Genomic DNA, 18,991 nt, shown 5'->3' on the forward strand with positions numbered 1-18,991 from the left:
TAACTTCCAGGCTGCCGGCTTCCTCTCTCTATATCATACATGACCAGCCTCTGTTGCTTCTTCCACATTTTGGAAAATTCAGTTTTGGATTACATTTGATCTTGAACTATATCTGAGGACAGCTGCCAAACCATTGTGCAATCCATGCTGTTCATTGCTGGAATAAACTTTACTATAATTTCCCTTCACTATTTTCACTATAATGTTTTTTTTTTACCACGTATTCACCTTCATAAATTATGTTTGTATAATTAATTATGATCTTTGCCATTCACATCAGTAATGAAACTTACAGTAATAAAGAATAGCTGTACCCATGCACAGGTACAGGCGGAGGCCGCATTGACAGGGGAAATAGGAAGGGGAGGAGCCGAGAGACACGAGGTGAAGTCAGACGGCACTCTGATTTGAGCGCCAGTTTGACCGGAAGGAGCACACGGAGCAGTTATACAACTGCTCGCTCCTGCACTCGGCCTTCTCTTGCGTCTCTATTTCACCCCCACAGGATGGCGGACATTACACAGGTGCTGGGGCAGCTCCATTCACTGGCCGGCAAGCAGGGTTCAGTTTGGCTTAGAGCCAAGCTCGCCGGTTTCCGCCAAGGGCGTGCATAGGGGAGAGACAAGGGAGACAGCGGGCGGATCGCAGGACTGCGATCAGGGTTGCCAACTGTCCGTAAATTCCTGGACAGTCCATAAAAATAAGTGTATTTTTTCCAGTGCGTAAAAAAAATGGAGTTTAAGGAGTTTGTGCCATTTATTGGGATTGTAATTATCATTGCTTTAGAGGCCACAGTACATGCTGCTAATGTGTTCATATCACTATTCTCAGCTATAGACATATATTACTTATAGTCTTTATGATTCATTGTGGTTTTCCAAATTGTCCGTAAAAAATGTTTGATGTCCGTGATTTTTGGATAAGTTATCCTGAAAAAAATATATATCAGGTTGGCAACCTTGACTGCAATCCCCAAACAGTGTGTCCACGGTGGCCGTCATCCAGATCGAGCCCTGATTCCACTCCAAGAGTCCGGCGCAGGGTAGGGAGCCCCTCCAGGTACCCTGTAGGTTGGAGTTCTGGGTCTTCTCGTTCAGGTCACAGGCCTTGGTGTGGCAGGAATCCCACTTCCCGGCCAGATCAAGCGGTGGCAGGGGGACCAGTCCCCTTGAGGCGGGGGACGCCCCCTGGCCGCAGGTTAGTTTCACAAGGATCTGCGGCGGGTCAGCCTGGTGATGCTCCAGTCGGCAGTCCGCCTGTTCGCATGAGGGCAGGGCAACGGCGGTGGGCGGCGCCCCACTGGCTCAGCGGTGGAGAGACGATGCCCGTTTCGGGCTCCGGCATCGGTTGCGGTTCCAGCTCAGGCAGAGGGTAGAAGGAGCTACCCTTCAGATTCAACTGCTGGTGTAGTGACGGAAGCTCCGCTCGATTCTGGGGACGATGAGGAACTTCGGGATGGAAGACTGGATGATCTTGTTCTTCCGGCTGGTGGGAGCACAGCTCCTGCGCAGCCCGGTGAGTCCTTATCTTTTCCTTATTCAATTCCTGCCATATTTAGGACCTCGGGGTTGGCGAGCCTTATCGGAGGGAAGGCACCGGACAATTGTTCAGGCCTTTTTTGCTCTATGTACGCCATAGGGGAGGATTACATGGTTTACGACGGTATGACTTGGCTCAGGTATGATGAGCAATTCAGAAACGGTCCACCCGAGTCTACGGTGGGAACAGAAGGACATCGGGTTATGGTTAAGGGTTATGGCCGTGGTGCGTTTTAGCAGGGAGTCCTTTCAAGGGGGGCCTGGGGGTTCCAGCCAGTATGAACAGCATTGGACGAGAGGGCAGTTGGGAGGAACTACAGGCAGGAAATCAGGCCTGTGTTGGCAGTTCAATGAAGGACAGTGTCTGCACTCCTGCTGTCTGTGGAAGTACATCACACGGCTCGTCACAATGTTTTAAAAAGGGTTAGGGAAATGGGGCAACTCAGGTAGCCATGGGAGTGATGCCGGTGAGGCTGGAAGAGATGCTTTCCAATCTAAATAGGTTCAAGGATAGAGTGAGGGCGCACAATTATTACGGGGTTATGACGGTTTACGTATTCTGTCCCCTCTGCATGATGTTCCTTTTCCGCTGCTTAACTTAAAGTCCGCCCGTGATTTCCTGTCGGTGGTGACTGAAAAGCTGGAGAAGGAAGTGGGACTTGGTAGAATGGCGGGCCCATTTGTCCCCCCCCCCTTTCCGATTTGGTAGTTTCTCCCTTGGGGTAATTCCCCAAAAAAAGAGTCCAATAAATTGGCTCTTTCATCACCTGTCACATCCGTGGCATCGGTAAATTATGGGATTGATCCGACACTCTGTTTCGTAGTGTACACCTCCTTTGACGCGGCAGTCGATTGGGTGCGGCGTTATTGGAAGTGTGTGCTTATGGCGAAAACTGATGTGGAATCGGCGTTTCGTTTGCTTCTAGTACATCCCGAGAGTATTCGGCTGTTTGGTTGTGAATGGAACGGGGCGTACTTCGTGGATAGATGCAGGACTGCTCAATTTTATGCGCCAACTTTGATGCCTTCAGTTCGCTCCTGGAATGGGTGATTTGTGAGGTGGCTGGAGTTGCCTCGCTCTTTCATTACTTGGACGACTTCCTTTGCGTTGGTCCAACTCAAATGCTGATTCTCTTTCTTGCTTACAGTGGGATCGGTTTCCGGCTGTTGGCCACAGAAGTGGAGGTGACAGGTCTCGCCTGTCCTCCTCACTTGTGGTATCTGGTCTGTGGAGTGCAAATCGGCTGATCCATTCTTCTTTGGCTCCGGGGACGCGGATCACTTACGAGGCGGCGTGATGTGAATGGGAGGACAGGTTGAGTGAGTTGAATGAGGTGGATACAGACTGAGATAGGATGGTTGCTTTGCTGGCGTTCTTTGGACATGTGTTGGCCGCAGGTTGGTCGGTCGCGAAGGTTAATCGCTTCGTGGTGGCCCTAGCTTTCAGTTGCAAGTTGCGTGGCCAGCGGGACGTCACAAATGATTTTCTGGTCGGCTAGGCCCTGAGGGGGTTTAGGAGTGGGCGGGTGGTGCTTGATAGACGTCGCTCGGTATCGTTTGCCTTGTTGGAGTAGTTGGGTAAGGTAGTGGAGGTTGTTTGTACTTCAGCATATGAGGCAGTTTTGTTTAGGCTGTCTTTTTCGTGGTTTTTTTCGGTGCACTTCGGGTAGGGGAGTTGGTGTCCCCCAGTGGATTACGACCGGGCAGTCTGTTGGGCGAGGATGTAGTGTTGATGGACGAGAGAGTGGAGCTCTGGATTCGGCGCTCTAAGACGGATCAGAGGGGGAGACGGGTGGTGTTGGGGGAGGTTCATGGCGCGCTCATGTGTCCCATTCGCTCCCTCTATGCTTACTGTCGAGATAACGTACTCGGAGCTGGTTCCTTACTACGGCATGTTGACGATACGTATTTGTCTCGTTATCAATTTACGATGGTTTTTCTAAAATGTTTGATTAATGTCGGTCTTGACGGTAGGGCTCTTGCTCCACATTCTTTATGGATAGGGGCCACTGGGAGGTGGGAATCAAAGCATTTCCGTTCATATGTTTGCCCTCATCTCCTAGTATGCGGGATATTGGCGCTGCTAAGGTTTTTAGTTTTGGTTTTTGGCTAAGGAATATTGTTTTTTTGTTAAGAATTTTCAGTTTTTTTCTTTCAGATCTTTCTCCGTGCCTAATATGGATTTTTGGACACTCCTATATCCATTGGGGGGCTGTCTGAGCGCATGTTTGCCCAGACAGACGGCAACTCGGTTTTCCGAGATCAGCGGCTATATTGTGGAGGGCTCGGATTTTGGGGCATGGCTTGGGGGAGGATTCTTCCAGATTTTCACCGCTACGTGGTGCTGGATAGGGTACCGGGTGTCCTTGTGTTGCACGTTGGGGGGAATGATCTAGGGGTCAGGCCTTTCCGTGAGTTGATCAGGGACATCCGGTACGATTTGCTTAGGCTGTGGTCACTTTATCCCCCTGTGATTGTGGTATGGTTGGAGATTGTGCATCGTAGGTCGTGGAGGGCTGTCAGGTAGTAGGGATTAATAGGGCTCGTATGAAGATGAATCGGGCTGTGTCATCGTTTGTGGTGAGGAATGGTGGTGTGTTTGTCCGGCATTACGATTTTGAACATGGCCTAGGCAATTTCTGGTTGGCTCATGGTGTGCATTTAAATGCGGTGCGGATTGATTTGCTGGTATTGCGGATCCAGGAAGGAAATGAGCGTGCAATGTTATTGTGGGGGAACTTTCATACTTGGGGTGGTCAAGGCATGCTCATTGTGGCGGGTTTGGGGGGTCCTTGGAGTTGGTTAAAATTGGTGGGGGACAGACTCATAGTGGGTATGGTCCCTCCCAAATTTATACATTATCCGGCATCTGGCTTATTTGGGCTCCTGCTGGGTGGGGTCCCGAGGAACAAATTATGTGAATTTTAGGTAAACTGTGGTTGGTCACACTGCCCCTGAGTCTGTGGTAGGATGGCTGGGGGTAAAATAGAGATATGGGCAGAGTGGCGCCACATCCTTTTTCTTAGCTTCAAGGACCTCCCCATTTTTCCGTAGGGGTGAATGGTTTTCACGTAAATGTTGTCAGTATGGGTTTGTGGGAAAAAGGTTTTTTTGTTATTTATTTTGTATTTATTATTGACTTGTTTGTTGTTTGTTAATCAAATGGCTGCTGTGGCCAATTCATTCCAAGTGTAAGTTTCTGTGTCATTATTGAGGGGAGCAGAGACATAAAAGGGGAAAGTTAAAGGGGAGATGGGGTGGAATTGTTAAAGTGGTTAGAAAATGGGTAAGCAGAACCAAACTCTATCAACCCTGGTCATGGTTTACAATAGATTTACAACTGCAGGATGTCCACATTGTAATGTGTGACTTTATTACTTTCGTGAATCTAGCAGCGTCCTATAATTAATGTAGAATGTACAGTATTAAGTTACACTGTACTTGGTAAATCGTACATAAGTGGTAATTGTTACCAGCAGTGATTTTTGGTACAATGATACCGACTGTGTCTGACATTGTCTGGGGATGACAGATGCACATCTGCTACAAATAGCTAATTCCTAGAACATGAGCTGAAGGTCACAATTCACATCATTGCTGCAATGATCTGGTGAACTTCTGCAGTATATCTGCAGACTGGGAATTGTTTTAGACACTACTTTATCAATGCATAAGAGAAGAGGGATTTTCCCATGACATACTCATATGCAAATGAAACAGTGAATCTAGACTTTAAAATAATCAAATAAATTACAAAGTAAAGTTTGAAATCTCATTGGGGAATTTACAATGTCTCTGTAACGTCCGTAGTCGCTGACCACGAACTCCTTCCATCAAGTCGATGCCCTTCTCTCCAGAGATGTCTGCACATATGCCCGTCCTGTTCCACAGTGACCACCAGGGTGTGCTCGTGAGCTCAGTCCATACTCAAGAAGCCAGAGCGCACACATGTGGAAGATTTAGCTCATTGCTCCCAGAGCACCCTGGGCTATAAGAAGGTCTCAGCCCCTTCCTCCCACGCCTGAGCATTGTTGTCGTATCCAAAGTTTGTCTTGCAAATGGTCCCCTAGTGTTTCCTGCTCCCAGTGTTCCCTGTTCCTGTAACCTGTATCCTGATCTAGTACATTTCTCTACAGTTTTCACTGGAGGTGGACGCGTCCTCTGTCGGTGCTGGTACACTCCTGTGCCAGAGAGGTTCTAAGGGCAAGTCTATGTTATGTGGATATTTCTCTAAGCTCTTCTCTTCCACAGAACGCAACTACTCGATTGGGGATCGGGAGTTACTGGCCATCAAGTAGGCCCTAGAGGTGTGGAGACATCTACTAGAGGGCGCAGCTCATCCCATCCTGATTTTTACGGACCACAAGAACCTCACCTATCTCCAGACGGCCCAACGGCTGAATCCTCATCAGGCCAGGTGGTTGCTGTTCTTTACCAGGTTCCAGTTTGAGCTCCATTATTGCCCGGCCGACAAGAATGTGAGGGCCGATGCCTTGTCCAGGTCTTTCGAGACATAGGACACCATGGAGATGCCACAGAACATTATTAATCCGTCTTGCATTGTCTCTGTCAATCCCCTGCAATTTGTGGACATTCCTCTAGGGAGGACTTTTGTGCGCCTGGCTGACCGAGGGAGAATCCTCCGCTGGGGACACTCCTCTAGACTGGTAGGTCACGTGGGGACCCGTAAGACCCGAGATTTGATTGCCCGTCATTTCTGGTGGCCCACGCTGCCCAAGGACATTTTGGACTTTGTTTCCTCCTGCTCAGTGTGTGCAGCTAACAAGGTCGCTCACTCCAGACCAGCTGGCCTGCTCCAGCCATTGCCTGTGCCTGATGCTCCCTGGCAGCATATAGCTATGGACTTTATTACTGACCTGCCTCCCTCTGCTGGATGCAGTGCTGTCTGGGTGGTGGTGGATCGATTTTCGAAGATGGCCCACTTTGTTCCTCTGACCGGTCTTCCTTCTGCTACTCTACTGGCCAAGCTGTTCATCCAACACATCTTCCGCCTGCACGGCTTACCGCAGCATATTGTGTCTGATCGGGGGGTTCAGTTCACCTCGAAGTTCTGGAGAGCCCTCTGCGGACTCCTAGGTGTAAAGTTGGACTTTTCCTCGGCCTACCATCCTCAGTCCAATGGTCAGGTTGAGAGGATCAATCAGACCTTGGAGAACTACTTACGCCACTTTATCTCAAAGCCGCATGATGACTGGGTGCAGTTGCATCCGTGGGCTGAATTCTCATACAACAATCACACCAGCGAGTCCACACAGAAGACACCGTTCTTCATTGTCTACGGCCAACACCCATGAATTCCTCTCCCGATACGTCCGAGGTACCAGCTGCTGACACGGCTTTTAGGGACTTTCTGCAGATCTGGCAGCAGACTCCACTCCCCATCCTGCTGGCGGTCGACCGCATGAAACGGAAGGCGGACACAAGGAGAAGAGAACCTCCTGAGTTTCTTCCTGGCACGAAGGTCTGGCTGTCCTCCAGGAATATTCGACTGAGGGTGCCGTCGTACAAATTTGCTCCCAGGTTCCTCGGACCCTTCGTGATCCTACAGCAGATCAACCCTGTCGCCTACAAGCTTCAGCTGCCTCCTACCCTCAAGATCCCCAACTCCTTCCATGTCTCTCTCCTGAAACAGGTGGTTCTGAACCGCTTTACCAAGACTCCTAGCCCTGCGGTTGCCTCCAGTGGTCCTTCAGACACCTTCGAGGTTAAGGAGATCCTGGACATTAAAAAAGTAAGAGGAAGAACCTTTTATTTAGTAGATTGGAAGGGGTTTGGTCCAGAAGAGAGGTACTGGGAGCCAACGCTCCTACCCTCATTAAGAGGTTTCTCTCTCGTTCTGGTCCCAAGAGGAGGGGGCGTAAGAGGGGGGATACTGTAACGTCCGTGGTCGCTGACCACAAACGCCTTCCATCCAGTCGACGCCCTTCTCTCCAGAGATATCTGCACATACGGCCATCCTGTTCCACAGTGACCACCAGGGTGCGCTCGCGAGCTCAGTCCAGACTCAAGAAGCCAGAGCGCACGCATGTGGGAGATTTAGCTGATTGCTCCCAGAGGACCCTGGGCTATAAGAAGGTCTCAGCCCCTTCCTCCCACGCCTGAGCGTTGTTGTCGTATCCTAAGTTTGTCTTACAAATGGTCCCCTAGTGTTTCCTGCTCCCAGTGTAACCTGTATCCTGATCTAGTGCCGTGTTGAGAGGTTGCCGTACTGTGCTGTATACCACGCCTGTCCTGCTTCTCCATGCCTGACGTCTACCTGCTGCCTAGTCCCAGCCAAGCCTGCCTTGCTACTGTCCGAGCTAACACAGGTACCCTATATAAACTATAGACTATGACCTGTGCCCTGTTGGTCAGCTGCCATTCCACCAAGGCGGTACGGCCCTGTGGGTCCACGAACCCTACGTGACAAATTCTTTTTCCTTTGATCTGAACAGGTTCGTTTAATGTGTCTACATGACCCTAAAACAGAAGTCAAGGCACTCCAGAGTACAAAGAAGGACACTGAGCTACTTCATTGGTTGTCTATGTTATTGTATAGGTGTCTATATGTATAGGTAGACTGTGGAATGTAGAATGGCAGTTTGTATGTACCATAGAGGTAGTGCATGCAACTGTTATGGGGTCCCTGGAGAGGGGGGCCGAGCCTAGGTACAGGCCTGATCACATCTGCGTTGGGCCATTCTATTGTATTGCTTCATCACAGGAGCAGAACAAGGGAATATCGGAAGCAACGGTTCTGTTGCACCACGGACACAATCGGCGTCCGACGGAAACCCATTGACTTTAATGGGTTCCATCGGCTTTCCATAGGGGTGTCTGTGGTTTTACCGGAAACAATAGCACAGAATGATACGCTACTGTTTCCAGTAATGTCTGCCAAATCTGCGACGGAGGCCCCTAATGGAGCCCTCAATGCAGATGTGAACAGGCCCTTAGCTGCATCTCTTATTTTAATGGGTGGTGAGAACTTGTGATAGATCCCCTCACAGCCAATCTTAGCTTGGATGGTGCCCTATTCAATACTATCTATTGACCTAATGTTGCAACATATAGTGCCCAAATAATATAATGATACAGTATGCAAGCAACCATACAGTGAGCAACTAACACTGCCTAATCAATAAACTAGAGAATGTAGGTGGATCCAGTAGAGCTGCCTTCCCATTGGTTTGGATAGTGTGGGATATAGAATACAAGTTCCAGGTGCCCAGGCTATTAGGACCAGTGAAGCACCCTGTGCAACCACACATGTTGAACACACCTAAGGCTGTCCGTTGATCCTTCTACACGGGCCCTACAATATAAGCAAATATGTGTTTGGGGAATTATCTAAACATTGTGGAAAGGAGAAGGGGGGCCCAAACAGGCACAAAATCCTCCTGTCCCAGGTAGCTAGGGATGTGGTGATGTAAACCAGAACAGATAGGTGTCCCACTTTAATATTTGCTTTGGTCACTTCACCTTAAAGTATGCCCCTGGTGTTACAATGTATGTCACCCTTGACTTAACATGTTGACTTAATGGGGGAGATTTACAAACTAGAAAGAGGAGTAGTTGCCAATGTAAACCAATCAGGTAACTGCTTTCATTTTCCAAAGGGTCTCAGAAAAATGAAAGGTCGAATTTGATTGGTTGTCATGGCCCAAGTACTCCACTTTTATTTTGCAACAGATTTGATAAATCCCCCCAATGTCTCTACAACCTACAGAATAAAGCTGTACAATGAATGCACGCTCCCTTTGCATGTTACAATCAGAACCAAGATCTTTATTTATTGTACTGCTAGAGTTCCTTCATACTCAACAGCACTTTTGAGTAGACAATTCATTTTCAGTCAAAATATTTTATTTTATTTTAGACCACAACTATTTTTGTGTATGGTGTGTATGTTCACTTCTTAACACTATGTTAGTTTATATATAGACTTAAAGGGGTTTTCTAGTCCATAAAATTTATGGTCCATCCTCAGTATAGGCCATCAATATATGATAGGTCGGGGTCCAACTCCCGAGACCCCTGCTAATCAGATGTACGAGCGCTGCTTCCCCTGATTTTCTACTTGCTTACTATGAATCGTTGACACACATTGAAGTGAATAGGAGAAAAGGCAGCAATACCTGTGAATCGCTGCTATATCTGTGTCGACGATTTACAGTGAGCAAGTAGAAATGAAGGGGAAGCAGCCCTCGTACGAGCGCTGGACCCCCTGCAAAACAGCTGATCAGAGGGATCCCGGGAGTCGGACCCCGACCGTTCAGCTATTGATGGCCTATACTGAGGATAGGCCATCAATTTATTAGTGACTGGAAAACCCCTTTATTCTACGTAAATTGTTGAGTGACTTTGGAAATACATTACATTTTTCATTTTGTACTTATTCTGAGTTTCAGGCTGTATTATAGTCCAGGGATTCATTTACAAAACTTCTTCAGAGCTGAAATCTCCTAAAAATCATTGCAAACTCAGTGTCTGTCTATGAATGTTTGTGATTTGCATTCTGGGAAGTTTTGTTTTTACACCAGGTATTGTACTTTAATCTGATGTAGGAAACAATTACTATGCCACTACACTATAGAAGTTCAGCTATGCTGTTAGGAGAGTGTCTGGTAACACGTTTGTTGACTGTTCCCAGTGGTAACTAGCAGAATTGTGAATGCAGCTCTGGACTATAATACAGACTGTAATAAATATAATATATTTACAATTTTTCTCAACATTGTATGTAGATCACATCTATATATGAACCTAATTTTTTTTTCTCAAAGATGAACATACACATTTGATAATGTCCAATAGCCCCAAAACAAGCCAACAATAAAAATGTGTACATCAGGCAAAACAGTAAAATATATATTTTTTTCAATATTGTTATCAATTTAAACTGTACTATGGTTAATAAGATCAATAATGAGGAATGCTAACTTCAATACCACAGCTTTGATCCATACTACAGTACCCAGACAGGCTAGCAAGAAAATAAATAAATAAGGAAAAACGAATGTATAACTGGATTGTTAGGAAGTTAAGAAGGAATTGCCCAATCCCTCTCATGGACAAGCGTGCTGGCGGTCCTTGAATTTATTGCAGAGTGCTGCTGCCTTTGAATGTTATCCATGTGAGCAATGACAACATAATACATATGAGTAATGAGCAGACACTAAAGTTCTAAAGTAAGTTGAAAGCCAACAAGTAAATAAAAATAAAATAATGAGAACAAGCAGGTTTCATGCTTTCATAATAATAAAAAAAAAAAAAAAAAAGCATTGCTAGTACATAATGGTTTCTTTCTACCTACATGGGAGGGTCAATGCTCTCAGCCCAAATTCATTAAAGGGTACCAGCAATAGCACATCTATAAATAACATCAGCAGTAAAGCGTTACTAGTCCTCACTCTTGAAATGAGATGGAAGTTAAAAACAAGTATCAAAAAGTTTTATTGGAAGACATAAGATACTGTCTTAGTGTTTATAACAAGCTTTTAACGTGACTAGATTAACTAGAATTTTACCTCTTCTATGATGGACCATTGAGGGTATGTTCACACGGCTTACGGCCGAAAAATCGGAAGCAGAACGCCTCCAAACATCTGCCTATTGATTTCAATAGGAAATACGGCGTTCTGTTCTGACAGGCCGTTTTTTTACGCGGCCGTTTTTAAAAAAGGCCGCGTAAAAAAAACGCCCGCGAAAAAGAAGTTTACGTCCCTTGAAAATAGCTCCGTATTTTCAGACGTTTTTTGCTAAGCGTGTGAACATAGCCTTAAACGCTCTGAATTCTGGAAGTAGCATCCTGACTTTACCCTACAGTTCTTCCTAACTAAACTTAACTAAACTTATCGCACAATAGATCCCTATGCTACTGTAAATCCTGTTCAGTAGAACTGAGGGGTGTCCTGGGGTGTCATTTAGAATATGTACTGGAAACATAGGTACGATATACACACCAGAAAGAGACCTAAAATATGGACATAGTCAGGACTTTCTTATACTAGTCTTGCTCTATTGAACGATTATGGATGGTGTTATTTCTCAATTACTGACTGTAGGAAAACATGAAAGTCAGTCCATTGATTTCAATGGATGCCTGTTATCCTCTAGAGACTCTCAACCTTTGTAACGTGTGCCCTATAGGGGAACATGCCATCTCGCTAGGTTGTACTTACACTGCGCTCGCGCTGTGCTTTATATACTGTAGGCAGCATAGTGTATGACTGGGGCTACTTTTATGTAGTATGTTTGGGTCGGGGCTACTTGGCTTAAGAAGGTTGAGAAATGCTGCCCTGGATCAGGTAAGGATTAACACGGTTTATAACCCTAGTTTACCTAAATTAATGGCCGTTTCAGACTTATTTACAGCATAAAGTCAATGGTTTACATGCATTAACTGCAGAGCAACATCTTTCTAAGTGTTCCTTTTGTCATCGCAATAATCAGTAGTAATAATAAATATAAGAATACTTGTATCGCTGACATCATTGTGTCGCATTACCAGACATGCAAGATATGTCTAGATTTAAAGTAAAATATTTTGATAGGAATTCTTGCTCCAAAGCAAATTATGTTAATCTGGTCTTCTCCCTCTAGGGAAAACAATTGAAGCATTTAATGGATCGTGCTGCCCCGACTTTATGTTTCTATTGGCTGTAATATTTAAACAAGTTACCATATCTTATCATAACTGGAAATTTGTATTCGGTGACGGGTCAGTGCACTTTATACATGTGACGTACTCATGGTGGTGGCAGTTACACATTTTGATACCAACTTCCATATCATTAAATTGTTGGCACATTTGTATCTTATATAAAATTAAGTGTGTCCTTCCAATGTACAAGAACGAGGAGCTTTCCTAAGTATTTTACATGGTGATTTATTTTTGAAGAAGCTAACAATATGTACGGTCAACGAGTTTGTTCATGAATAATGGACCTAAACCAGTGGTTATCCCAGATATGTTATAATTTGCTATTACTATTTTCCCATTTGGAATTTGGTGCCGAGCATCTAAAAAAATACAATATGATATAGTCATAAAGGGGGGCGAGTGTCCCTTTTTTTTTCTTCATTTTTACAAAATGTACACCAAATAATTCTGTGACAAACCTATTAAACAACTACCCTAACCGAAAATGTGTGTTCAAATAACTTACATTAGAGGGGATCTCAGGGTTATTATAAATAAAGTTGATTGAAATTAGCATTTTGTGCCCATGCTTTGTAATATACACTGCTTACTAATTTAACCCTCGAAAGCAGATCTCAGGGGCCGTGACTACATCCTACTGTCTGTATACAAACGTATGTCCATGGTGAATGTAGATAAGATCTGCACTTAAAGACTGAATTAGTAAGTAAAAAAGTGTATATTACTTTATTTAACAGTAACCCAAAGAACAACAATTTTTTTAACAGAATAATATCCTTTAAATCTAATATATCATTATCTATACCTAATATACATTTTACAAAGCTCCCAAAGTGCCAATATACAAATTACCTAAAGGCCCTATATTATCAATCGATCCCTGTAAATAGACTCACACCTATATCAGATCTTTACCTACATCTTTGACTTATCTATTGTATCCAAAAATACAGGTGCTATCTTAAAACGAATGATACATAGATGCACTAATAACTTATACCCTAACTCAACAATAGTGTATGAATTATAGTCGTACTATTAGAATCTCACTGCTAAATTATACATTATCAAACAATCACACCGCTTACGAGGCTTATAATGTGTATGTGATTGTTATAGAAGTTAAGGAGAGTGTGAAGAGTTTGCTTACTGCAATGACGGACACTCCAGCAGTGGTGCTGTTCGGCTTTGGACCTGTATTGAAATGTTTCTTTATCTTCCCAGCCACTGACAATGGGTACTCATTTTCAGGTAGACCATCATCCTTAACAGATATAAAAATGATATATTAATAAAATGTCACATACTCATACATGGAGACAGTGCAGACAAGTTATAAGTGCTAATAATGGGTATTTCCATGATAGTCATGCCTGACATGGCTATCATATATGTCAGTAGGGCACATCAGAAATTGAGAACTCTCCACGCATGTCTATCTCTCCAAAATCAACAGGAGCTACAGAAACCTTCATGTGAGAACAAGTGCAGTGTTCTGTAACTCCCATTGATTTCAATGGAAATCTGCTAATAAGTACCAGGACTAGCTAGAGTCAGAAATGTTGAACGTTCCAAGAAAATGGTAGAGTCACTAAACACCAATCAGAATCAGTATGGTCGGTGGTGTACACAAAACAGAAGGGGTCTTATAGTAAACATCAAACTGGGCCCTACATTTCCCTATCCAACACTTTCCCATGACCCTTGGGCCAATTCTCCCTCCACCTCCCCCTTGTTTGCTAATAATGCAGTTCTTCTAGAGAGGAAAGTCCTTCATAATTTCTTGCCACCTAATAGCAAACCATGGGACCAATCCAGAATGGGCTCTCTAAAAGGGCCCCAGAACAGCCATATGCATAGTACGGCCTTATTCAGTACAACTTGCATCTCACTTACATTGACCCATGGATGTTCGAGGACCTGCAGAGCAGAATACCGGTGGTCTACTTCTACCTGCAGCATCATGGTGATCAGTCCCTAAAAAAGAAACAAAAGAAGACAATCTCAATTGTCTTGACTATTTGCAGTTTAATATTTGAATTGCATTTACGGCATAGTATGGGAATTTTGATTAAAAAAAATCACTGGAAAAAATATATCGTTCTTGAAAATTAATTGCAGTAAAAAAGAACACTCCAGCTTTGTTCTTGGCGTAGACGGCAAAATCTTTCAGTTTTCAGTAAAGTAAAGACTGAGAGATTGTAAAGCTGATATACCTCAGTATATAATATACATTGCCACAATATTTCATCTTAATTTTAAACAGCCCTTTCTCATATTACATTGCATTCAATACATAATACATTTAGAATAATAATTGTTGATGTATTTCTAAGGATTACTTTTCACTTCTATTTCCATTCCTTCATTGCATAGTCTCTTGAGCATCTTCTGTTATATCAGTTTCTATTATCTGTTTGAATTTGATATGCCACCCTAAATGCCATGATCACGATCGTAGAAATATCCAGACGTATTTTCCACAATTGTATCTGATGTGAACCAAGATGACAACATTTGTGATCAACTGCTAGCACTTCTGATGGGATTAGCGCACATGAATTCAATCATTATAAACCTTACAAAGCATTAACTGTATGTCAATAATATAATAGAATGAATGATTTCAATGAAATGACTAATGATTGTCATCTCTTCAAGGATTGGACGTGCATTTTAGCCAATTTATAGGACTGAAATGTCACATAGCAGGTGTGACTGTTGTAAGAGTACACAGAACAGTCGCTCACATGGGCGATACTCTTGTGCCGTGTGTGACTTTTCTCTGTACTTCGGCTCTGTATGACAGCTCAAAGAAGGTGACATGCGCTATGACACATTTCTGTCCTCGTAATTGGCTAAAAATCTTCACAAATGTGTCACAAAGACAGAACACTAAAGCTACACCGCTCAACCAAAAGTATCGGAAAATAAAAATTCGGTATAAAAATTGTCTACATAGTTTATACTGTACACATGGATATGTACCATGTTATGAACCAGAGAAAATTCAAAAACTTGGTAGATGGAGTAGTAGAATAGAAAACTTTATTACTAAGTATGACAATCACAGAAAAAACATCTGCAATTTACACTATAATAAAAGAAGCATTACTTAACTTATAAATCCCGTCTGAGTTGACTGAGCTGCAGAGATGACGTCATGTCGACACATGTGACAGCTGCAGCCAATCACTGGCTTCATTGCTGCAACTCAGTAAACAAAGGCCAGCAGAGATTTTCTAGCCGGTCACAAGCACAGATCAACAATAAGAACAAATCGATCAGCGCTCGTTTATTTTATTTACATGGAGAAATGATCGTATGGGAACGAACGATCATTAATACAATCGTTCGTCCACATACAGTTTGCATCTTGTCGGCAGGACATTTCCTGTTTACACGGGGAGATGTGCTGCTGACAAATAACCATTTTTTTAGGCCGCATAAAAGTTCAGTTCGCTGACAGACGAGTGTCTGCTTGGTTTTTGGCTTATCACTGGCAAAAAACACGGGGCAATGATGGGCAACGAGCAGTTCGTACCGGCGCTCGTTCGGATGATCATCTGCCTGTGTAAAAGGACCTTAAAGCCCAAAAAATCTGAAGGATATGTATTCATACTGAAAATCAAAATCAAGTGAACCATGATCTAAAATGCTAAAATTTTTTTACAAATTTTCACAACACTCACGGATTTGGTTGCTGCTTTTTAATGCAAAGTTATTCACATTTGAGTACAATCTTGCAACACTTCAAAGCCAACCAGACTCTTTGCAAAGCATCTCCAGAGGGGCGTAACTAGGAAAGACTGGGCCCCATAGAAAACTTTTGACTGCCCCCCCGGGGTGCCACACACAGCTCCCCTTGTAGATAGTGCCCCCTGTAGATTCTGCCGCACAGCGCCCCGTTGTATATGGTGCCCCCTGTAGATAGTGCCATACAGTCCCCCCTGTACATAGCGCCATACAGCCCCCCTCCTGTAATTAGCTCCATACAGCCCCAGCCCCCCCCAAAAAAAACAGCCTGTAGCCTAGTTAAAGGGGTTGTCCCACAAAACACATGTATCCTCTATCCACAGGATAGGAGATACATGTGTGATCACTGGGGGTCCGACCACTGGGACCCCCAGCGATAAGGAGAGCGGGGAAACAAAAGTCCCCTGAAGTGCTCCTAAGGACGCAGATACTATTGAATGTGGCATCGCTGCCGCTGTAGCAGCCGTAGTGGCGCCACCGGACATCAGGCGGCACCAGACCCCTCATGCTGCGGGCCCCGTAGTAGCCGCTATGGCTGCTACAGCGGTAGTTATGCCACTGCAACTCCACATTAATTATGTTTAAGTCAGTAAGGGACTTGCCAAGTACAACACCCATACAAGCACACATTCTCATGCTACAAGATTAATTTGTGGCATGCCCCAATCAATGCAATATTATAAAGTATTTTCCTAGAACTCTTGTGGCAGCACACAAATTACCTGTGTCTGTATGGCCGACCAGTAGTACAGTCCGTGATCTGCTGTACAAGTCAATACATTGTCGTGTGCATGAGTCCTTACTGAGAATACAACTACTTCACAAACATCCCTTTGGGATCGAAATGCCACAAGCTTGTACCCACATGTCAGTCACCAAATTGGTGAGATTATTATGTACATATCTCTTTAGTTGCTTATTCAGTGAAGAGAGCTATATCCAAAATTTAAATCCAATGATGTGTAAATGTTCAGTAGCACCATATTCCACTGTGTAAATGACTGAATTATACCTACTAGTAATAATGTATATTATCATATTACAGGTATGAGACTTTGATGTTACCTTAGCAGAATCAGAAACATTATCCCAGTAGGGTGATGGGAAATCCACTTGGCCCATTAAGATTTGATCAAAAAGTACTTCCTGGTCATCGCCACTTCTAATTTACAAAGAGAAGACAGAAAAGCACAATTGCTATAAAAATATTGAAAATAATATAATACAAAATATCTAATTCAAATTCTTTACAGGAAAAAAGGAAGGAGTGCATGTAAATCCCCTTAGTACAATGTTGTTATCCAGTCTACATCTTCATGGGTTATATAAAATGTAAAAAATAAAATTTAAAGATCAGTGAGATGTCCCCTTTTAATATCCTACTTATCCATTAAATATTTATAAATGTTTCTGGGAAGCTGGGTGACAACTAATGTGCCATTTTTCTCTCTCTGATTTTCTAGACACCTGAATATACAGAGATATAGTCTCCACTCTCATATAACTGTATAATATGTAAATCAGCTCTGAATATTCACCTGTTGAAACCATATCCTTTTTAGGTCCAACATTTCGTGCTGATCAATTTTATAATATATCTTTATAGCGGTCAAAGCTCCATTTTTCTGATACAGAGCTCAAAATCCCCTGCACAGCCTTACAATGAAATGATACAATTCTGGCTGCCTGCAGCCACCGCTAGAAGGAGCTTACTGCATACTGATTTATTAATGACTTCAATGTGTAAGCTGTATACAGTAAGCTCTTAAGCTCCCTCTAGTGGTGGTGGCTGCAGGAAGGCATTACCTTATTGTTTAATTCTACAACTATGCAGGGAACGTTTTCCCTATAGCAGAAAAACACAGCTCAGGTCACTATAAAGATAAGTTATGAAAGTGATAAGCACAGACCTATGCTAGACTTTTTTAGATTAAGAACCCAGAATGGTTTTCAAGGGTGGACATTCACTTTAAGGAGCTACAATGGTGGCCATAGTAGTTGTCACCCAGCTTTACAGACTTTTATGGCACAACTCTGACACTGTGAAGCTACAAATACAAGACAAATACAATCAGTAATAAACATTTCAAGACAAAAAAGGCAAAAAAATTTACTTCTTTCTTTATTTAATGGCCTTCTAAAATCCCCACCTCCTGATGTTTGCTGTATGCTATTTACTATGCTGCTTTACACATTTTATAACATAGCACATCATCACAACAGTGGAAGTCAAGCTTTAATTCCCTAAATATAAATACTTGCATTAAAAAAACTCACCCACGGAACGGAGGAAAGCCACAAAGTAGAATGTAAGTAATTACGCCTGCGGCCCAGATGTCCACCTTTAAGCCATATCTAAACAAATACAAAAATTTAATAAAGACTACGCTAATAGTAAACCTTTTAATAAAGTCATTTGAAGATTAAAAGAACCTGAACAAAAGCATAGTGTATTTAGACAGGTCTGCAAACTGAAGCTATGCAAAGCCTAACTATGACTCTGACCTGAATGACATTTACAAAGTTCTTCATGTGTGCACCTATATTTTATCAATTGTTGGTCAATATTTTGGACCAGATACTTTAAAAAGGGGTTCTATGAGATTAGAAATGAAGGTCTATTTTGTTGTTTTACAGAGACAGTGGCACTCTTGTCCATGGCCTGTGTCAAGTGAATGGGGCTGAGCTGCAATACCAGACATGGACTTTAAACAAGATTGGCGCTGCTCTAGAACTAAAAAAATAATACTATTTCCTAATCTCAAGAAATCCCAGCACAAATGAACAAGCTTTCATACTCCTTAACTCCTCAGATACACTTTCCTTGGTGTTTTATTTTTGGGCAAAAGATCTTAAAGGGAACCTGTCATGAGGTATAGAGACACTTAACCACTAGCATGTCGTTTTGCTGATGGAGTTGAGCGTTCCTAATATGCCCATGTCAAAATTGCCAGTTTCAGCAATAGTTTGTAAAAGAACTTACAAGTAAGGCTTCGTTTGCATCTGCGTTGGGACTCCGTTCATGTATTCC

At 43.4% G+C, this 18,991-nt stretch overlaps 1 protein-coding gene across 3 annotated transcripts in view; it reads right to left on the minus strand.

The window, feature by feature from the left end:
* Positions 1-18,991, minus strand: part of DCLK1 (doublecortin like kinase 1) — a 383,441-nt gene that overhangs the window by 29,117 nt on the left and 335,333 nt on the right. For all 3 annotated transcript variants that reach the window (XM_075851721.1, XM_075851723.1, XM_075851722.1), the window contains 4 exons: positions 18,238-18,315; positions 17,026-17,122; positions 14,101-14,181; positions 13,355-13,468 (listed from right to left, as the gene is read on the minus strand). In XM_075851721.1, coding sequence (XP_075707836.1) covers positions 13,355-13,468; positions 14,101-14,181; positions 17,026-17,122; positions 18,238-18,315 — 370 coding nt within the window. The remainder of the gene's footprint in view (positions 1-13,354; positions 13,469-14,100; positions 14,182-17,025; positions 17,123-18,237; positions 18,316-18,991) is intronic.

This window comes from Rhinoderma darwinii, chromosome 2 (assembly GCF_050947455.1).
Source record: "Rhinoderma darwinii isolate aRhiDar2 chromosome 2, aRhiDar2.hap1, whole genome shotgun sequence".
NCBI classification, from domain to species: Eukaryota; Metazoa; Chordata; class Amphibia; order Anura; family Rhinodermatidae; genus Rhinoderma; species Rhinoderma darwinii.